We start from the raw sequence: 17,329 nt of genomic DNA on the forward strand, positions 1-17,329 counted from the left end.
TAGTACAGGCTGATGATGATGGTAACAGTTTAATGTCTAGGACTGTGGAAAATTTGAAAAGGGAAACTCAGTATGTCAGCCTCGATGTGAGCCTATACAGTAGAACCCCTCTGATATGTTTTTGAAGGGACCATAAGAAATAAACGTAAGAGCCGAGAAACAGGAAAAACTAAAGATTTAGTGGTACAGAAGTTTATTTCAGTGCTTATGCTTGAAAAAATTGTGCAATGTTGCCTAATGCATTAACTCATGCCCGAGCATGACGAAATTTTTTTCAAGCACCTGTAGTGTCATATCCTTTTAAGAAATCTAGTGCCACCACGGCAGACACTTGGCAAGGAATCACTTATGGCGATACCTTCGCAAGATCGTCGGCGCCTTCGAGCGATAATGTAGCACTGTTGGCGTTGTGTTTAACCACCATGGCTCGTAGTAGACGGTCGAACTTGTCACAAAAGTGAGAGTACCCCCGAAAGCGATCGTCGAAGAAAATGACCCCTGCTCCACTAACTCCTAAATTTTGTCACTGGTGCATGCATTGGCGCACTTGGCCACGATCTACCCGACGAATAGAAATGCGGAGCTGAGAACGGTGTCATCCCCAGAAATGTAATTAACGTATGCGATTCTTTTGGCACCAACAGTTGTAGGCGTGAAAGAACTAAGCACACGCAACGCAATCAGTGCGACGAGTCCGACCACGAACTCCAACAAGCTCCAACTCCTCCAACAAATAACGATGATGATGAGTCCACGCCAATGCGATGGTGGAAGCAAACTCTAATCTCGAAGGCCTTACTTTCGCGAGCAACTATGTGATAGACGCCATCTTTGCAATACGGTTCTCAAATGCTATGCTTTTGCTTGCGACAACCGAAAGTACCTGTCACTTGTGCCTCTCATGCAGCTAATCAACGACGTAACAGCCAGGAAAACACAACAGGGAGGATCTTAACAGTGGGGTTCTACTGTACTTATGGAGCAATCAAAGCTGCATGTAATTGCACACTTGAACTGCTGACAAATGTCAGTGCAGCCGCACTTGTGAACTTTTCTTCTCTGTGCAGTTCCACACGGTACTTTTCAAGGAATTCAAGGGAATCTTGGATGAAAGCACAGCCACCATGAAAATGACAGAGCCACCCTTATGGTGGTCTGTGCGACGTGCCTTAGACAAGAGAATGAAGGTAAACCTCTTATACTCTTGTGGCATGACCCCCTCTCCCATTTTTTTTTTTTCAGCTTTGAAGAATGCACTTGACGCAGGAGAAAAGCTATATTTCCATGTATTAACGTTAACGCAATGGTCTCGTTCTCTCTTCAAAGCCATTTTCACAATGGCTATCACACTTCACTCGTACAACGTAACAGACTTTTATGGCAAATTAGTGGTTTTTTACATAGTCCAAAGGGACTTCAACATCTTGTTCCCCCAACATGAAATATGTGGTCAAAATAATGCCCTCACGAAATGTGCAATTCTTAAAATACTGTCACGTGGTCGTGACATCGACGAAGACAGCAGTCAGCACGTCCGAGATGAAACTGTTTATTTGGCCGAACTTGTGGCTGGGAAACTGAAAGTCAAACTACAGCAATACCTTGAGAGCGTCGAACAGAGCGTCAACCGTCGATCAACTGACAAGCGGTGAAGCGCGTCGGCATTTAAACATGTGCCATCGAATATTCCAGCGTTATCGCTGGCTGTCGTGCAAATTCTAGAATAAGCTCGAGTGTGCGTGTCTTGCGCGCAATCTTCACAAAACGATCTACAATGATCGCGAAGCTTCTCGAACAATGAGGCGCGGTTCGCGCTGAGCGTTGCTGACAGTCTTTGTGGCCGAAAACCGAATACAGCAAAAGTGATAAAGAAACGCACGTGGCAATACCTAATCTGTACGTTTTTATTGGAAATTTAAGGCTACTGTGAGCTCTTACAAAAACTAAACCTTCGCAAAAGTTTTTCAAGCTATTGCATGAGTGTGACTGTTTGCATTGCGTTGTGTTCGTTGCTTATAGTTTGCTTGTGAATTTCATTGAGCATCACTCACCACCAACTAGATCAAACAAGGATTATAACACAGTCTTCGGGTTCATTTTTGTTGGTGCATTGCATAACAGAGCGTTTCTTGTAATGCTGAACAGGACATACTGAATAGCATCGAGAACGTCTGGATGGGCTGCTGGAAGGGAGTATTCCATGGCAAGATTGTCGATGCCAGTGCATACAAGGACCTGAGAGATGCTGTAGTCCAGGTGGTCTCCAAGGCCACGAAGCACAAGTTGGAATGCTCCAACAGCCGACTACTCGAAGTGAGCTCGCAGCCGTTTTTGCTGCCTTTGTCTCTCCTTTAATGTGTAGTGGCTGTAGCACGGTCATGGCAGGCAGGCCTGAGCTTGCATATGGTAGTGCTAGGGTGTGCTGGTGTTCCTGCCACCAGCTGATGTGGCCAATAAGTCTCTATTTTGCCATCCTTTGTTTGCGCTCCGCTCTCTCTAAACTCTCACAAGTGGTTAAGGCACTCTGCTTCAGACCACAGCACATTGCAAGTTAATGTAAAAATTCAGAAGGAAACTGATTAAACAGCTGTGACAGTGTGCAGACAAAGGACCAACATGCGGGAACACTAACTGAGCTAAGTGATAATTGCACAGGCTCACACCTACAAAACAGAGCGCTGTTGGTAGCGACCAGTGTTGTAGGCGTTACAGGAAAGAAGTAACTAAATACAATACTCTTTACGCTAACAAAAAAGGAACACGTTACCACCCTAAGTTGCCTCTTTTAGGGGGGACATGGCAATGAAAACTATCTTGGTTATTTATGGAGATAAAGTGATAAAATTTGGCATGCAGATGTGATATGTTGTGCTGATATCATAACTGAAATCAGTTTTGGGCTATCTGTTGTAGTTTTTGAGTTACAACACTTCATAGACTCTCACTGTCATCCGAAAATTAAGTAATGAATTAGACATAAGTTCGTCACGATTTTTGCATAAGCATATTCACAAGGGCCTGTTCTCTGCCGTCAAGCTATTGGTTTATTTTTTAGTATTCAAATAAGCACACAAAAAAAATTTTGAAATTTCCTGTACTCATTGTCTTACTAACAACTTTTACAAAAAGCCAATTATAAAAATCTGTATGGCGTGCAGACAAATATGGACAGCTTTACGGCACTCACCAATGTCTCAGGATCTAGGTGCAGAAAACGGAATGGTTATATCTTTATTTGTTGAGAAATGGCACAGGGATGATTGATAGCAACTGTTCAAAAAATGAAAGCTGAGAGAATGGAGCTCCAAGAAAATGGAGCTAGAAGCTAAGAAAGTGGAACTCGGAAGGAAGCTGGTTTTATTTTTCATTGGAGAAATGCAGCTTTGTGGCTATTTTGAGCTCTATCTGTCCTCTTTATGATGACGCCAATATAGTGGCATTGCGTCAAGGGAAAACAGCAGATTTTCATTTTCTAAAGCCCAATTTTCTCATCGTTTTTGATGACAGCACACTAGTAAAATGCTTTTTTTTTTTTTAACTTCTACTGCTTATTTTGGTCTAATATTTCACCATGACGTAAAGCATGGTCTGAGGATTGCAGAAAAAAATAAATTGAAAAATTGAACATTTTGATCAAATTTACCATTCCCATTGCCACGTCCCCCCTTAAAGCAGGCATGTGGACCTTTAAACATACGCCACCCGGTTTTTCCCCGTCTGTAGTTGCCTTCCCCACCATCTTCTGCAGCTCTTTGTGATGGCTGGACTCGCCCTCTCGCTTTGTTGTACCCCCCCTTCCCCCCACACATTTTTTCTTTTTTTTTTCTTTCTTTGCAGCTCCCTTTAACTCTGAGATGGGAGGCCTGAGTGTGGTTGCAAACTTTCTTGAAATGTGGCAGGGGCTACACTCCTCTGCTTTCTAGTTTTTCTCTTTCCAGGCAGCTGTTACCAACAGCAACAGACGCGCTACCGCTGGACGTGACGTCATCACTAACCCCTTAAAACTAACACGCCAAGGATGACAAGGCGCGTTTGACAAAGATAGGTCCCCTACCGAAACGTCGGCCAGCCTGTCTGAGGCACTTTCTCCTGTTCGCTCAACTTCTCTGTGTATCCATCTATCGGCTTCCTTCTTGACTTTGCAACTCGTCGTAGAGTTTAAGCAACAGCTGCATTTCAAAGCTGTCATTGGAAAGATTGCCTCACTTCTTAATGAATACGTCTGCATTTACACTAAATAGGCACTCGAGGGATGCATTGGATGGTACTCTTAACGTCTGGCAGGCCGGCAGCAGTCCGCCTATGAGATGAAGAAATTTTGTGTAAAACTCCCGGGACAACTGAAAACCAAGAAGTAACGACTAACGTGACACCTCACATTACCGAAAAAGGTAGCACGTTATCAATAACGTCGTTACTTGTAACCTGCTACCGCCAACACTGGTAGTGACCAAAATTGTATGCATCCTGTGCAGAGAACTCTGTTCTTGTGTTTACCAAAGAAAAGACCGAGGGATTTCATGGCCTCTGAAAATGGCAGTATGCAATGAACTCATGCGCATGGCTTCCGCAAATGATAATAGCATCATGGTAGAGTCACAGTCATCACATTGGAGATTATATGCTACCACAAAACTGCTTATGCCTGCTCATTACAGCTATATGTAAAACGTGTCTGATCAGTTTTTTATGCACATAATGAGATGCCGTCAGCAAATCAAATTATTTAGGCTATGCAAATGCCACCCCCTTGCCCCCTCCACCCCACAGATACATTTTGTATTATTATTATTATTATTATTATTATTATTATTATTATTATTATTATTATATTATTATTATTATTATTATTATTATTATTATTATCAGAGCTGTGTGAATAGCAAAATTTTGAGTGCAAGGCGAATTCGAATATTGAAGTATGAGTGCGAAGCGAATTGAATATTTTTCTAATATTTCTCGAATGTTTCTAGAATATTTTCCGAATACTTCGAAGCGAAATTGCAGAAAAAGAAGTTGGAGAGGATTCCTAAGCATATTCTTATGAGATAGCAACATGAAAGTGTTTCTTTTCGCTAGGTTGATGAGGCGCTGGCGGGGTGGTGTTTAATAGTTGTCTATTTAAGAATCAGGCAGTGTAGAGGCCGAATTATATTTATGTACATGATTTGATGCAACCAAAGTGTTGCCGACAACACTTTACACGTGAAAGGCAGAGATGCCATTTCCTCAGCCTCTCCTCCTCTTTCAACTGCTGTGGAAGGCCAACTGATGTGGCGGACAAGGGTGTGCTCCGTTCAAGTCCGGAGTTCCAAATCTGTCTCGTAGACGTCGATACATAAGAACATCTGAAATTTTGGATGCTAAAATGCTTCGGCGTCCGATTTTTCGGACTTCCTGCCCAAATTTCAGGTCCAGAACAGCATTAATTGAGCCCCCATTTCTGCCACATCTTTCATCTCTATGTTGGAACCAGCGTTTTCTTGAATTAGTACAATTGCGAGCGGAGCTTGAAAGGCAGCTTTGCCACAATATTTGGGTGTGATGAGGTGAAGCATATTGAACATCTAGGGATCACTTTCAATCGAACGTTGACTGTGTCTTGACAAAGTTCGACCGTATTGGAGCTTGAAAGGCAGCTTTGCTGCAATACGAGAATGTAATGAGGTGAAGCATATTGAAAATATAGGGACCACTTCCAATCGGACATAGACTGTATTTGTCTTTGGGAAGTTCGAATTGTTCGAATAGTAAAATTCCAGTGCAAATCGAATCGAATAGCAAGCACTATTCGAGAAATATTCGAAATTTCGAATATTCGCACACCCCTGATTATTATTAGTAGTGTTATTATTAATATTTTGTTCTTTGTTCTCTGAAGCAGCATTAATTTCACTGCTACTTTGATCAGTTTGGACTAGCCATGTCATGTGGATTAAGCAGTTTTATTTAAATGCAGAGAAAACATATTATATAGGCTGAAATGCAGTGTGTAAATAACGAGGTCAGGGTTGTCTTTTACCGTACTTGACCACCGGTTCTCACTACCAATAGTGTCGAGGCACCACATAGCCGATTCATTGCATTCTTGATGAGAACCACCAGCCGATAAGAAAAGGGCACTAGTTGCTGTAGCTTCGTAGTGCGAGCTACTGCCCTGCACAGTCCACCCGAACGACGTTTCCACGGCAGTGAGTTGCTCGTTGAGGCGATCAATCTTTCCAGTGGCGACCTTCCAATAAGCGTCCGAGCCAATTAATATGCTGACGTCCTCTGGGCGCCAAGTTTCCGGGTCAAACATGTCCGGAGCATCATACCTCCGGGCGCTCAACAGCTCGAGCACTTCAATGTTCAGCGGTGGACTTGTCACGGTGCACACTTCGGGGACTTCCAGTGCTTCAATGTGACGGTGCTGCCGTTAAATCGTCCACGCAGCGTGACAGAGACGCGTCGACAACGTAAATGATTCCGTGGCTTGGCATTTCCAAACGTTACCAGTGAGAGCTCTTCCGTGCCAATGACTTTACACTGCAATCTCTTGGCCACGTCGGTGCGGATGAATGAACGCTGTCAAGCATCACACGCACCAGGAGCTGTCGCGGTCCGCTTTCAGCCCAAACACGGCCCGTCTGAAGCAGCACCGACTTGGCTTCTGTAGCACCAGTTGACGCCGTAGTTACCGTCGGTGAGGTAGAGCCGGACGAGCCGCTCGGTACTGTTGGTGCAGGAGCAGCGGTCGTGGTGACGGCTCGTGACAGCTCGTAAAGGACCGTTAGGTGTCGGCGTTGGCACTTGTTGCACGTAAGGTTCAGGGAGACTCTGCAAAACCGTGCGACATGATTGCGCATTCCGCACTTGTAACAGCACCGAGCATTAAGCAATCTGGCCCGTGAGACGCTGGCCCTGACAGTTCCACGCACCTTCTGAAGATGCTCGGCTGAAGTCATGGTAGTCCCGGACTGACCACTCCCGGGTTTCGGCACCAAAATGTAAATAACGAGGACCCGTGGTCATAGACGTCTTTACTGTGCAAGGGCTCGCTCCGAATCCCACTTCGTTCTTCTCTTTCCTTACTGTCTCTCGCGCCTCTCCCCGAGCCCACGCCCCACTTTTTTATTTTCAACACAGTGGATGGCTTCAATTAATCAAAGTAACTGGGTACTACTGTTTGCGCTGTCACCATGTCATTGTTCACAAGTTTAAATTCTACGCAGGCCGTGATCGACTCGGCCGCAGACCTGTCGGACTACCAGCTGTCTGTCGCAGTGTGCCAGCTGTTTGGGATCCGCAGTTCACACGCTGCTCACAATGTTCTCTGCAACCTCATCAAGTCCAAAGCAAGCCCGGACATTCCGCGGCACCCAGTTATCCTCGTCTTGGACAAGGCAAGCTTTGTTACCCTCTGCAGTCATCTTACTGATCACTGCAGTTGGATTAAATATAATGAAAAGTCCCATCGAATCTCGTTTGGTAATGCAGTCACATCAGGAGACGATAGTGCCTTCATTAAAAGCACCTGCTGTGATTTGGGCCAGAATTTGATTCCCAACTGCAATGGCCACATTTAAATAGAGGCATGATTAAAAAAACACCCATGTTCATTTGGAGTTGTCGATTGACTGTACGTTATAGCTGTAGTTCCAGATTAGCCTCCTAATTATATCAGATAGAGCAACTACATCGAAAAGGAATTGGTCCCAGGTTCAAATTCCGAACCAGCGCGACTTTTTGTTCAACTGTGAAGCTTAGTTTCTAGAAATCCATCAGAGTTTTCTTTTAGCTTCGTGCTAAAGACGGGTGTTCGTCACTTTTCCCTTTCATGAACATTCATTTTGCAGGCTTCCTCAGAACTCATCTGTCATTATCTATGTACAGTCGAGCCCGACTATATCGAACCCGTTTATATCAAATAATCCCGTATATCGAACAATTTCTAAACACGGTAAATTTACATTGAGAATATATAGCAAAAGTTACTGTTACATTGAACGAAAATAGCAACGAAAACCGATATATCAAACTCCATGTGCCTCAAAAGTGCCCCAGCAAGTTGGCTTTCCCTCGCGGTGGCAGGGAAAACTGCCGGCGCCACCCTAGAAAAAGTGGTTTAGACCCGGTTGTGCACGGGCGAACACCCCCCTGCAAGAAATGATCCTGGCCCGCTCGCAGCGCTTACAGCCAATCAGAGGCCGTCGTGCTTTCTCCGAGGCGCGGAGGCGGTAGAAGTGAGCGCCATTTTTTCTTTCTTTATGCTTGTGTGCCTGCTGCTGCCTGTTTTCCTCGAGTCCTCATTCAGCGTGGTCCGTGCTGGTGGTGTTGCCTGTTGGTGCTCTGTGAACTTTATTGGCGCGCTGTCGTCATGGCTTGTGCAAAGAGGCAGAATTTGCCGTTCGCCGCGAAACTCGAAATCATAAATCGGGTCAAGCGCGGTGAAAAGAAGTCCGACGTCGCCGCCGCGTACAAAATTCCAAGGAGCACCTTGAGTTCCCGGGAGCTATCGACGGATCGACATTCGACGAGTTCATCAGTGCGGACGATGATGTCGCCATCATGGGTGAGCTACAAGATGAGGGCTACGTTGCACACGTCGTGCCGACCACGAGCCAAAGCGACAGCAATAAGGAAATTGACGATGGCCCATTGCCTACATCCTCCGAAGTGATTAGTGCACTTGCGTTGGTCCGGCGCTATTGCGTGAATGTGGAAGGCTGCTCCGACTCGTTGGACAACGTGGAGGCGTGCGTGCTGTCACAGGCAGCGAAGTCGTTGACACAGAAGAAAATCCAGGACTATTTTGTTCCAAAGTAGGGCACGCAAGTAAGCCACCATATTAATAAAGTACTTTTCTTATTGTTACGTGCCTTTGTGTCAAAATACTATAGCGGGCCTATATCGAATTATGCCATATATCGAACTAATAAACGTTTTTTGGCGAATTCAATATACCCGGGTTCGACTGTATAGACACAACCTAATGAAACCAGCACACACTGAAGCTAAAGAGGTATAAGGGGACATTACTTGTATGTTTTGCGTGTAGAGTAATTATGACATAAATGGGAAGGAATTAGTAGATGAAAAATCCACAGGTAGGGACCAAACCTACAACCTTTGGATAACGCATCCAATGCGCTACAGTGTAGAGTGTCACCCTTGATCAGTCCCCGCTCTTTTATTCATTATCGATGTATAAACTCACTGATATATTCACGCATTTGCTCTTATGTACAACCTGACTACCACTCGGCTACTGTTGGTACGCAATGCAGGCTGTGCAAGCGCTGCCCTGGGAGAGCACGCCAATCCTGCTGAAGAACTCCGTGAGCAGGGTGCCATCGCTCAACTACCTGCGTGCCCAGCTTCTGCAATACCACTACGCGGTTGAGAATGTCTACACGCAGCATGTAGACACCACCAAGACGTACTACGTTCTGAATCCCACAAATGACATACCAAGGACACAGGCCCAGTTCCAGGGCATCTTTACAGGGCGAGTACCTGTTCCATAGATCCTCGAAAGTGGTATGGTATAGGGCAGTAACTTCAGGTTAAGAAAAGAAACTTGAGTAGTTAAGGACCGTGTAACAGACTATGGAACAAAAAATGTTAGGCATATTGTTAATAGGAAGATAATGGTATAGCAGACATGAATTTGCCCCAAAAAATGATATTGATAGTAATTCTTTGTCTCACTTATGTGCCGGTATGTTCTCCACTTGGATGCTCGAAGTAACATAAAGTTGGCAAGCCTTCTCAGATTTCTAGAAGCATACTCTCTCCTCAAAAAAGGGTTGTGTTTTTGCAGTGATTACAAGTCTATGTATTATTGCAAGTTCCACATTGACAGTAATGGCTTCTGAGATTAAAGATAACAGGCCAATGCAGTACCAGGTTACATACATCTAGGAATGTTCTCACCCCCACTCTTCATTTCCGTTATGCTAAATGCACATCAACGTTAAGGGGAAAGTTAAGGGTTCTGTGGCACTCTGGAGAAGCTGTTGGGGTTCCACTCGGCCAGAGATTTTGAGAACTCCTGCCTTGCGCTGACATAGCTAGGCCTTTATTTCCCTTTATGTTCTTCGTGATTAACCTATTTCCAATACTTTTTTCTTTTTCCAGCTTGGGGTGGCAGGGAGTGACAGGCAAGCCCCCTAGTAAGGAAGAATTTCAGGCAGCCCTCGTTGGCAAGGATCTCATTGTGTAAGCGAGTTCGTTTCGTCTTTTTTATTCTTGCACTGTTTTGAATTTATAAACTGAAAAAAAAAAAGTGAAATGCTCTCATCACACATGCCTGCTTTGAACTCTGCTAATGTAATCGGTGGCCATGAATCAGTGTAAGTTGCCGCAGCATTCTGTAAATCTAGATACTATTCCTCAGTACTCTTACTTGCCTAATCTGTTGAGTGAACTGTACAACGTTAAGTATATATATACAGTTCTCCTCTGCTCAGAATGTCAGAAATGTAATTGCCAACCACACAATGTGTAAAGTTTGCTGCTCTACTATCAATGACATAAAATTAAAGCAGAGGAATATAAATCTGGAATGTGGATTCCTGCATACCAAACACTCGTAATACTGGCGCATGTGTAATTCAAAATAGTAGTATGATGCAGGGAGCTTTCTCAGAGTGGTAGTATTTGGACAACGTAAAAAAAAAACTTTTTTTTTTTTGTTATCTATTTCAGCAAGTGTGGTATGCATATTCAAAGCTTTTTCTTCACCCAGTTGCCATTCACTGAAAGACATAATTGCCTACTAGAAGAGCGCTTACAAGCCATTGGCACAAAAGATGACAATAATCGTGCTGTCACTGGGTGCCACTTCTAGCTGATTTGTATTTCAGGTAGACGCAAGTCTTTTCAGCAGCAATGATGTCGGGAATATGGTGTGTATATGTATGTCTGGGGCACCTATAATTCACTTTCATCGTGGTCTTTGTGAGGAGCGTTTCATCGACTACAAGACAAGGTTTTTGAAGAAAGCTAAAATGAAGAAAGATTATAGCAGAGTTTATTATCAAGAGGGCCGCGGATCGATGCTTCAGTACACCTTCACTTCTCCTATCTGATAGTTTTCATTCCTCACTTAACAATGTTCTGCATAATCGCACACTTCTTGTCGTGCATGCGCACGGATCTTGCACCTTGTATAAAAGCGTCCGGAGTACCTAAAATAAATTCAGTTGAAAGTTGGCGCTCTTTCCTGTCTTTTTGCTGCCTACCTTTGTTGTGCTGTACCTACGGTATTCATTGATTGACTGTGCTATCGCAGCTACTGCGGCCACGGATCGGGGCGCGAGTACCTCATGAGTGATGTGATTGAGCAGATGCGCTGTCATGCCTGCCCAATCCTGATGGGTTGTGGCAGTGGTCGTCTCAAGGTGTTCGGACAAAAAATTGAGCCCTTTGGAGTGGTCTTCCAGTATTGGATCGGAGGCAGGTCTGTATAAGGCCACACAAAATGGCATTTGCAACTTTTGCTTATAAATACATGTCTCAAAGTACACTTAGGTCATTCCTAAATGCCACCCACTGTGGTGGCTTTGAGACTATGGCATCATGCTGCTTAGCTCAAATGCGCAGGATCAATTTCTGGCCACATTGGCTGCATCTCGATGAGCGCAAAGTGCATAAATGCCTGTGTACTTAAATTTAGGTGCATGTTAAAGGGACACTAAAGGCAAATTACAACGTATGTCACAGTGAAAGGTCAGTGCTTTAAAATGTCTAAAACATCACTAGTATTATGCTCAGCAGCACTTCAGTAATCAAGAAATTAAGGTAAATGTAGGACAGGACTTGTGCCACAACCGGCACATTCTGGTACTACTAGCTCGATAATTTAGTAGGCCCTCAGTACAATTAATCACTAGTACTCAAACTACCCATGATAAAAATAAATCATTGCAGTGCATTACAAGACAGAATAAAATGCAGCTTGTCCATTTCTGTTTGATTCATGGGAAAAAAAAAATAACTCCTTGACATTACCCTTGAACACTGGATGATCAAAAAGTTCAGTTTTCATCGGGATGTGCTTCACTGTTGCGGTCGCGTCTCGATGGTAGTTCCATTACCATGTACTACTGCTGCGTGCGCTTTGCTCGCTCTGACTGCAAGTTCGACAAAATGCCGCATCCATGTGATGTTGTCGGATGCCTATTAGTGTATGCTGCTTGACCACTGGCAGCTGTAGCAAAGAAGAAACCAGCTGCCAGAAACGGCGGTGCAGGATGTCAGGCACTAAAGGGTGCACATGGTGAATGCTAAGTCTCAAACCTGTTCAGAGGTGGGCAATTCGAAGTGCGCCAGCGGTATGCAGAGCACTAACTTTCTTTCAGACTAAGCATTTCCTTGGCACTAAGCAAGCACTACGAGGTTTCTGGAACGCTATTTCAACAATCCATGTTGACTTTGTATTTTCCTTTAGTGTCCCTTGAGAGAACACCAGCCGGTCAAAATTAATCTGGAGTTCTCCACTGCGGCATGCCTCATAATCGAGTCATCGTTTTAGCACATGAAACTGCAAGATTAACCCTTTCCCTACCGAAGACTAGCTGAGCTCGTCCACGCTGAAAGAAGCGTTTGGCGGGGCCGCAATTAAGCTACCCTGATTCATTTTGCAGAGTTCTCTTTGGCTTGGACAAATGGCACAGTAAAAAATATATATATATGCATTTTGGTCGAGAAAGGACTGGACTCTGATACCACAGATCAGAAAATGGCACCCTCATCTGTGCGCGTGCCGGCAACAGCTCTGTTCAGCAAAAAAAGAAAAAGCGCCTGTATGCCAAAGTTTTGTGGAATGAAGAATTCCAGTTCTCCTGCGAGTGTGACTGCGACCGCACAAAGCAGCATATTTTTTTGTCGGATTCGGACGATGACCGCATGTAAACGTATCAGCAGTGGAAGGCGATAGATGTAAAGTCCCCCAACGGCGTGTCCAATGCTTTTAGAGGCGAAGCTCCTTAGGTTGTGGGTCTGTCCCTCCTCTGTAGTATGATGTAGTAGTAGTAGTAGGTAACCACCTCTAGTTCTTGGAGTGTTCACTAGATGGCGCGGAGGCGCTTGCTGCGTTGCAGATGCGTGCTCTAGTCCCCCCCCCTCTCTCTCGCCTCGCGAGGCCAACGCAGGCAGTGTCTGCTAGCGAGTTTCCTGATTGAAAAAACAGACTGCTCGCGCTGCACAACCGTTCACTGACCACCCCGTATATATAGGCACTGGATTTTTACCTCCAAGGTACTGCCTGTGTGAGATTTCTCCTGTACGTGATTAAACAATAAAAATTCACAGTGTACATGTAAAATTAAAGTGAGCTGCAAATTGCCATGATTCTCATCGACCCTTTAGTATAAACACGCCCGATCTCACGTCGTTGACGATGTACTGGGCAGAATTCACGGAAGATTCACACATGGCGCGTGTCATTGGTGGAAGGCAATCGTTCGATTTAGTGCGGCGACGTATGCTAGGGGGACCGTTGTAATGAAGGGACCACGTAAACCAACAGTACAATAAAAGTTTGATGTTTAATATATACACGGTGTTTCTCACGTGTTTACTTGATCATATACTAGGCGAATTACTCGGAGTATTCGCGGTTTACCTATGATTCCCTCCGGAGCTTCGCCCCACTCATCATCATTCACCCCGTGGATATGCTGTGGATTTTTTTTCTCACGCAGGGCTCCCTTGTCCCTGCGCATTATTTTTGAAATTTGAGAGATATCTTCTGCATCGAAGACTGGACAAGTTAGGGCATTTTGCTTGGTGCAGTGCAGTGAAGCCACTTTGCATATTTTCAAAAAAAAGTATTTTGGTGGCATGTTGCGAATAAAGGACCTTTAAATATTTTTTTTTAGTTGTTTCAAGACACATCGAATCAAATATGCAATTTAAAAAATTAGTATTTTTGTGTCGTTTTGGCAGAAAACTTAGTAGGGAAAGGGTTAAGTTTAACTGGATGACGCACCTCTTGCCACTCTCCTTCCAGCCCCTCCATAGTGGCCAACCTCTGGGACGTCACTGACAAAGACATAGACAGATTCACCGAGACATTTCTCAGGCACTGGATTCCCCAGCTGGGCTCAGAGAACCACATCTCGGATATCACCACCGCCGTCCGGCTCGCCAGGAAGAGCTGCAGACTGCAGTATCTCGTTGGTGCTGCTCCTGTTGTTTACGGACTACCTGTACAGAGCAAAAGTGTTCTTTGATCCTAGTGCATTTTCCACTTGCAAAATAAAAGCTTGTTGTGTGTGTGTGTACAGTGCTAGAACGCAAGTTTGTGTAAATACCACAGTCACTGAACAAGACTGAACGCCATGATAGTAGGCAGTCTCTTTGTCCTTGTCTCGTGCGAGTCAGCACTACGAATTTTGGCTAAGCAGCTTGTAGTCATTGTGTAAAATTCTGATCTCACGAGGGCTTGGCTTGTAAGAGCACTTGCTTCGCGCTGCCACTTTTTTTATTGCACCAATGCAAAGCCTCTGCTAGCGTACATTTCAGTTTTTTCGTAGTTACTTTGAAGAGTATACTTTTCCATTGTGCAAGGAGCGGTAAAATATGTCGGCAAACAAAAATCGTGAAGACACTTTGTGCTGCGATTGGAGCCACGTGACTTTGCTGGATGTGTTAAATAAAGCAAACAATACTGACCCTAAGTCTATTTTTTCCGATGTTATATGTGAAATAACTGTCGACTTCTCCACCTATTCTTCTTCCTCGACAATATGCTGTGGGCTTTATAGCTAGCGTGGTTGGATGTGTTGGAGTCCTGCTTGCAGCGTTTCAAACATTTAGACTCTAAACTGATTTCTATACTTATTAAGATTCTTTTGGGGAGAGTGAGAACATGAGGTTTGTCTTTAGGTTTGCCAGACCTTCAAGCAAAGGTTGGGAATTCGCTTTCCACTGGTGATATTTTTTTTCTAGGGCTTATTTATTGACAAAAGCATTCTCATGTGCTTTTTGTTGTTATTGACTTTAAAACTATCATTCTTTCTTTTGATCACTTTAGTTTTGCAGTGATTTTGTTATGTATGACTGCCACTTAGGAAAATGTGTATTGAATGGTGCCATTTCTAACATGCCATATTTCCACGACTGTAAATGTTATCAGTCGAAATAGATGATTCTCAGCTGTGGAAATTTAAAGGAACCTAATGAGGCTGCTGCAATATTTTTGTTTTATATATTGCATGCAACTCTTTTACTGCTTTCAAGTACAACGAATGTGTGACCCCTTGTGAATTCTAAAATGTACCAGGTCTGCTCATTTTCTGTTTTTACCTCGTGACACGTAATTTTATTGTGCTATACAGGCATAATAAAGAATTATGCGAGTGCATTTTTACGCAGGTGTTCTGTTTTATTCCACATTTTTGTAATTTTTCTATCGAGATGCATACAAAATATTGTTGCAAATTACATACAGAAATGAAGCATCTATACATTTTTGTATGCAGCTTCAGAATGCATTATTGTATTAATTAAGCTTGAAAGCTTTCTACTTGAGGCAATGTTACTAATGCATGCAGAAGTGCCTTTGCTTATTACAAACATGGATTTGATAAATTATAGGATGGAATGAGTAAATATAGCAAGCGTAGATTTCTGGCCTTGGTGAAACATATTCAGTGTGTGTGTGTGTGTGTGTGCGCCTTCTGTGTGTCAAAGTACTAGCTAGTACACTTCATACAATGACAGGAAACATACCAATTGCTTTTCAACGTTTCTTGCAACTAAACATGCTTGCTCCATATAACTGTCCGGCTATATATGGAGTGCTGCACAAACTAAATGAACAAATACCTGCTAGCTCAGTTTTCAGTTCTGATGCCATCCGCCACGGTGGTCTACCGTTGACCTGCAGGTCATGGGATTGAATCCTGGCTGCATTTTGATGGAGGCAAAATGTTAGAGGCCCGTGTACTTAGATTTAGGTGCACGTTAAAGAACACCAGATGGCCAAAATTTCTGGAGCCCACCCCTATGGTGGCCCTCATAATCATATAATGGTTTTGGGACATAAAACCCCCAGCAGTGATTATTAGTTCTGATGTCATTAGCATTAGTGGCACAGCTGGTAGTGTTTCAAACAAGAAAGCACTTGAGGTGAGCAACAAACAAGGTCTTGCAGATCAACATCGTGGTGCTTGGCACGAGACCACCTGTGACAACTTGCAAACAATGGAATTATATATATGTAACGCAGGAGACATGATGGCTGTACGAAGGTTTGTTTGTTTGTGCCGTAAGGAGACTGGCTCATACCCACGAGGGGGATTGGCCACACTTACAATTACATAGGGAAATGTAAACCCTATGAAACTTCAAAAAAAAAAATAGAGCACGAAACGCGATGTAAATAAAAATGAGAGTTAAGAAGTTAACAAAGCCATAGGATAAAGATTGAAAAAAAATATATATAATAATAATAAAGGGAAAAAAAATTGGTTTCCGTGGTCGGTATCACTAGCAGCGTATTCTTCCTGTTGCTTGAATGAACTTGTGTAGCGCAATTATAATAGCACTGTGGCTTGCCCCAAACTGATTCGCTCCAAATGACAACAGGCTAGAAGTAGTAAATTGTAAAGCAAGCCTACCAGTCGGCATTTCCAGAAACATTCTACGGAGTGAGGTGAAACAGCGGCATGATAGAAAAAAGTGATCTATTGTTTCTGGTTCATTGTAAACTGCACAGAGATTTGTTAAGGAAAAGCCAGATTTATGCAGGTAATAATTTAACCGGGGAACTCTACAGCGAAAGCTTGTGAGTCACCTCGCATTGACGTGAAAGACATTTGGTGGTGTTCCATGGGAACTGTAAGTGCCAGTATTCCTCTGATTGTACGAGAGCTGTTTCGGTGTTTTTTAAGTATAACAGTCGTTTGAATCTCTCTCCGGTAATGAAAGAGAACAGGGGTACGACATTTAACACTGGACCATCTAAAGATGCCGTGGCGAGTGCGTCAGCTGCTTCATTTAGAGGGATTCCAACATGCCCGGGGACCCATACTAACCGAACCTCTGATATGCTACATGATACAAGGCTCGAAAAGATTCCAAGGAGCTGTGATTGTTTTGCGGACGTTAAATGCATACAAACCGATAAGGCATCTGTAATAATAATAACTTTCGATTTTTGAGAATTTAGTTTTCTAACAGCCAGTGTGATTGCCATAAATTTGGCAAGAAATATTGGGGTGAAGTCAGGTAGTCTGAGAGCAAAAGACCAATTGAGCTGCTGGGAGAAAATGTCCACTCCGGCCTTCTGAAGATTTTGCGTTGCTCCATGTTTATTAAACACTTCGTCTTCCTC

General features: G+C 43.7%; 1 protein-coding gene across 1 annotated transcript in view; it reads left to right on the plus strand.

The window, feature by feature from the left end:
• Positions 1 to 14,252, plus strand: part of LOC119393682 (separin-like) — a 63,830-nt gene extending 49,578 nt beyond the window's left edge. Inside the window, exons 22-28 of the mRNA XM_049416310.1 lie at positions 1,068 to 1,187; positions 2,146 to 2,313; positions 7,215 to 7,385; positions 9,270 to 9,490; positions 10,123 to 10,203; positions 11,279 to 11,446; positions 14,000 to 14,252. Coding sequence (XP_049272267.1) covers positions 1,068 to 1,187; positions 2,146 to 2,313; positions 7,215 to 7,385; positions 9,270 to 9,490; positions 10,123 to 10,203; positions 11,279 to 11,446; positions 14,000 to 14,222 — 1,152 coding nt within the window. The 3' untranslated portion in view covers positions 14,223 to 14,252. The remainder of the gene's footprint in view (positions 1 to 1,067; positions 1,188 to 2,145; positions 2,314 to 7,214; positions 7,386 to 9,269; positions 9,491 to 10,122; positions 10,204 to 11,278; positions 11,447 to 13,999) is intronic.
• Positions 14,253 to 17,329: the final 3,077 nt, after the last annotated feature.

Source organism: Rhipicephalus sanguineus, chromosome 5, assembly GCF_013339695.2.
Source record: "Rhipicephalus sanguineus isolate Rsan-2018 chromosome 5, BIME_Rsan_1.4, whole genome shotgun sequence".
Classification (NCBI taxonomy): Eukaryota; Metazoa; Arthropoda; class Arachnida; order Ixodida; family Ixodidae; genus Rhipicephalus; species Rhipicephalus sanguineus.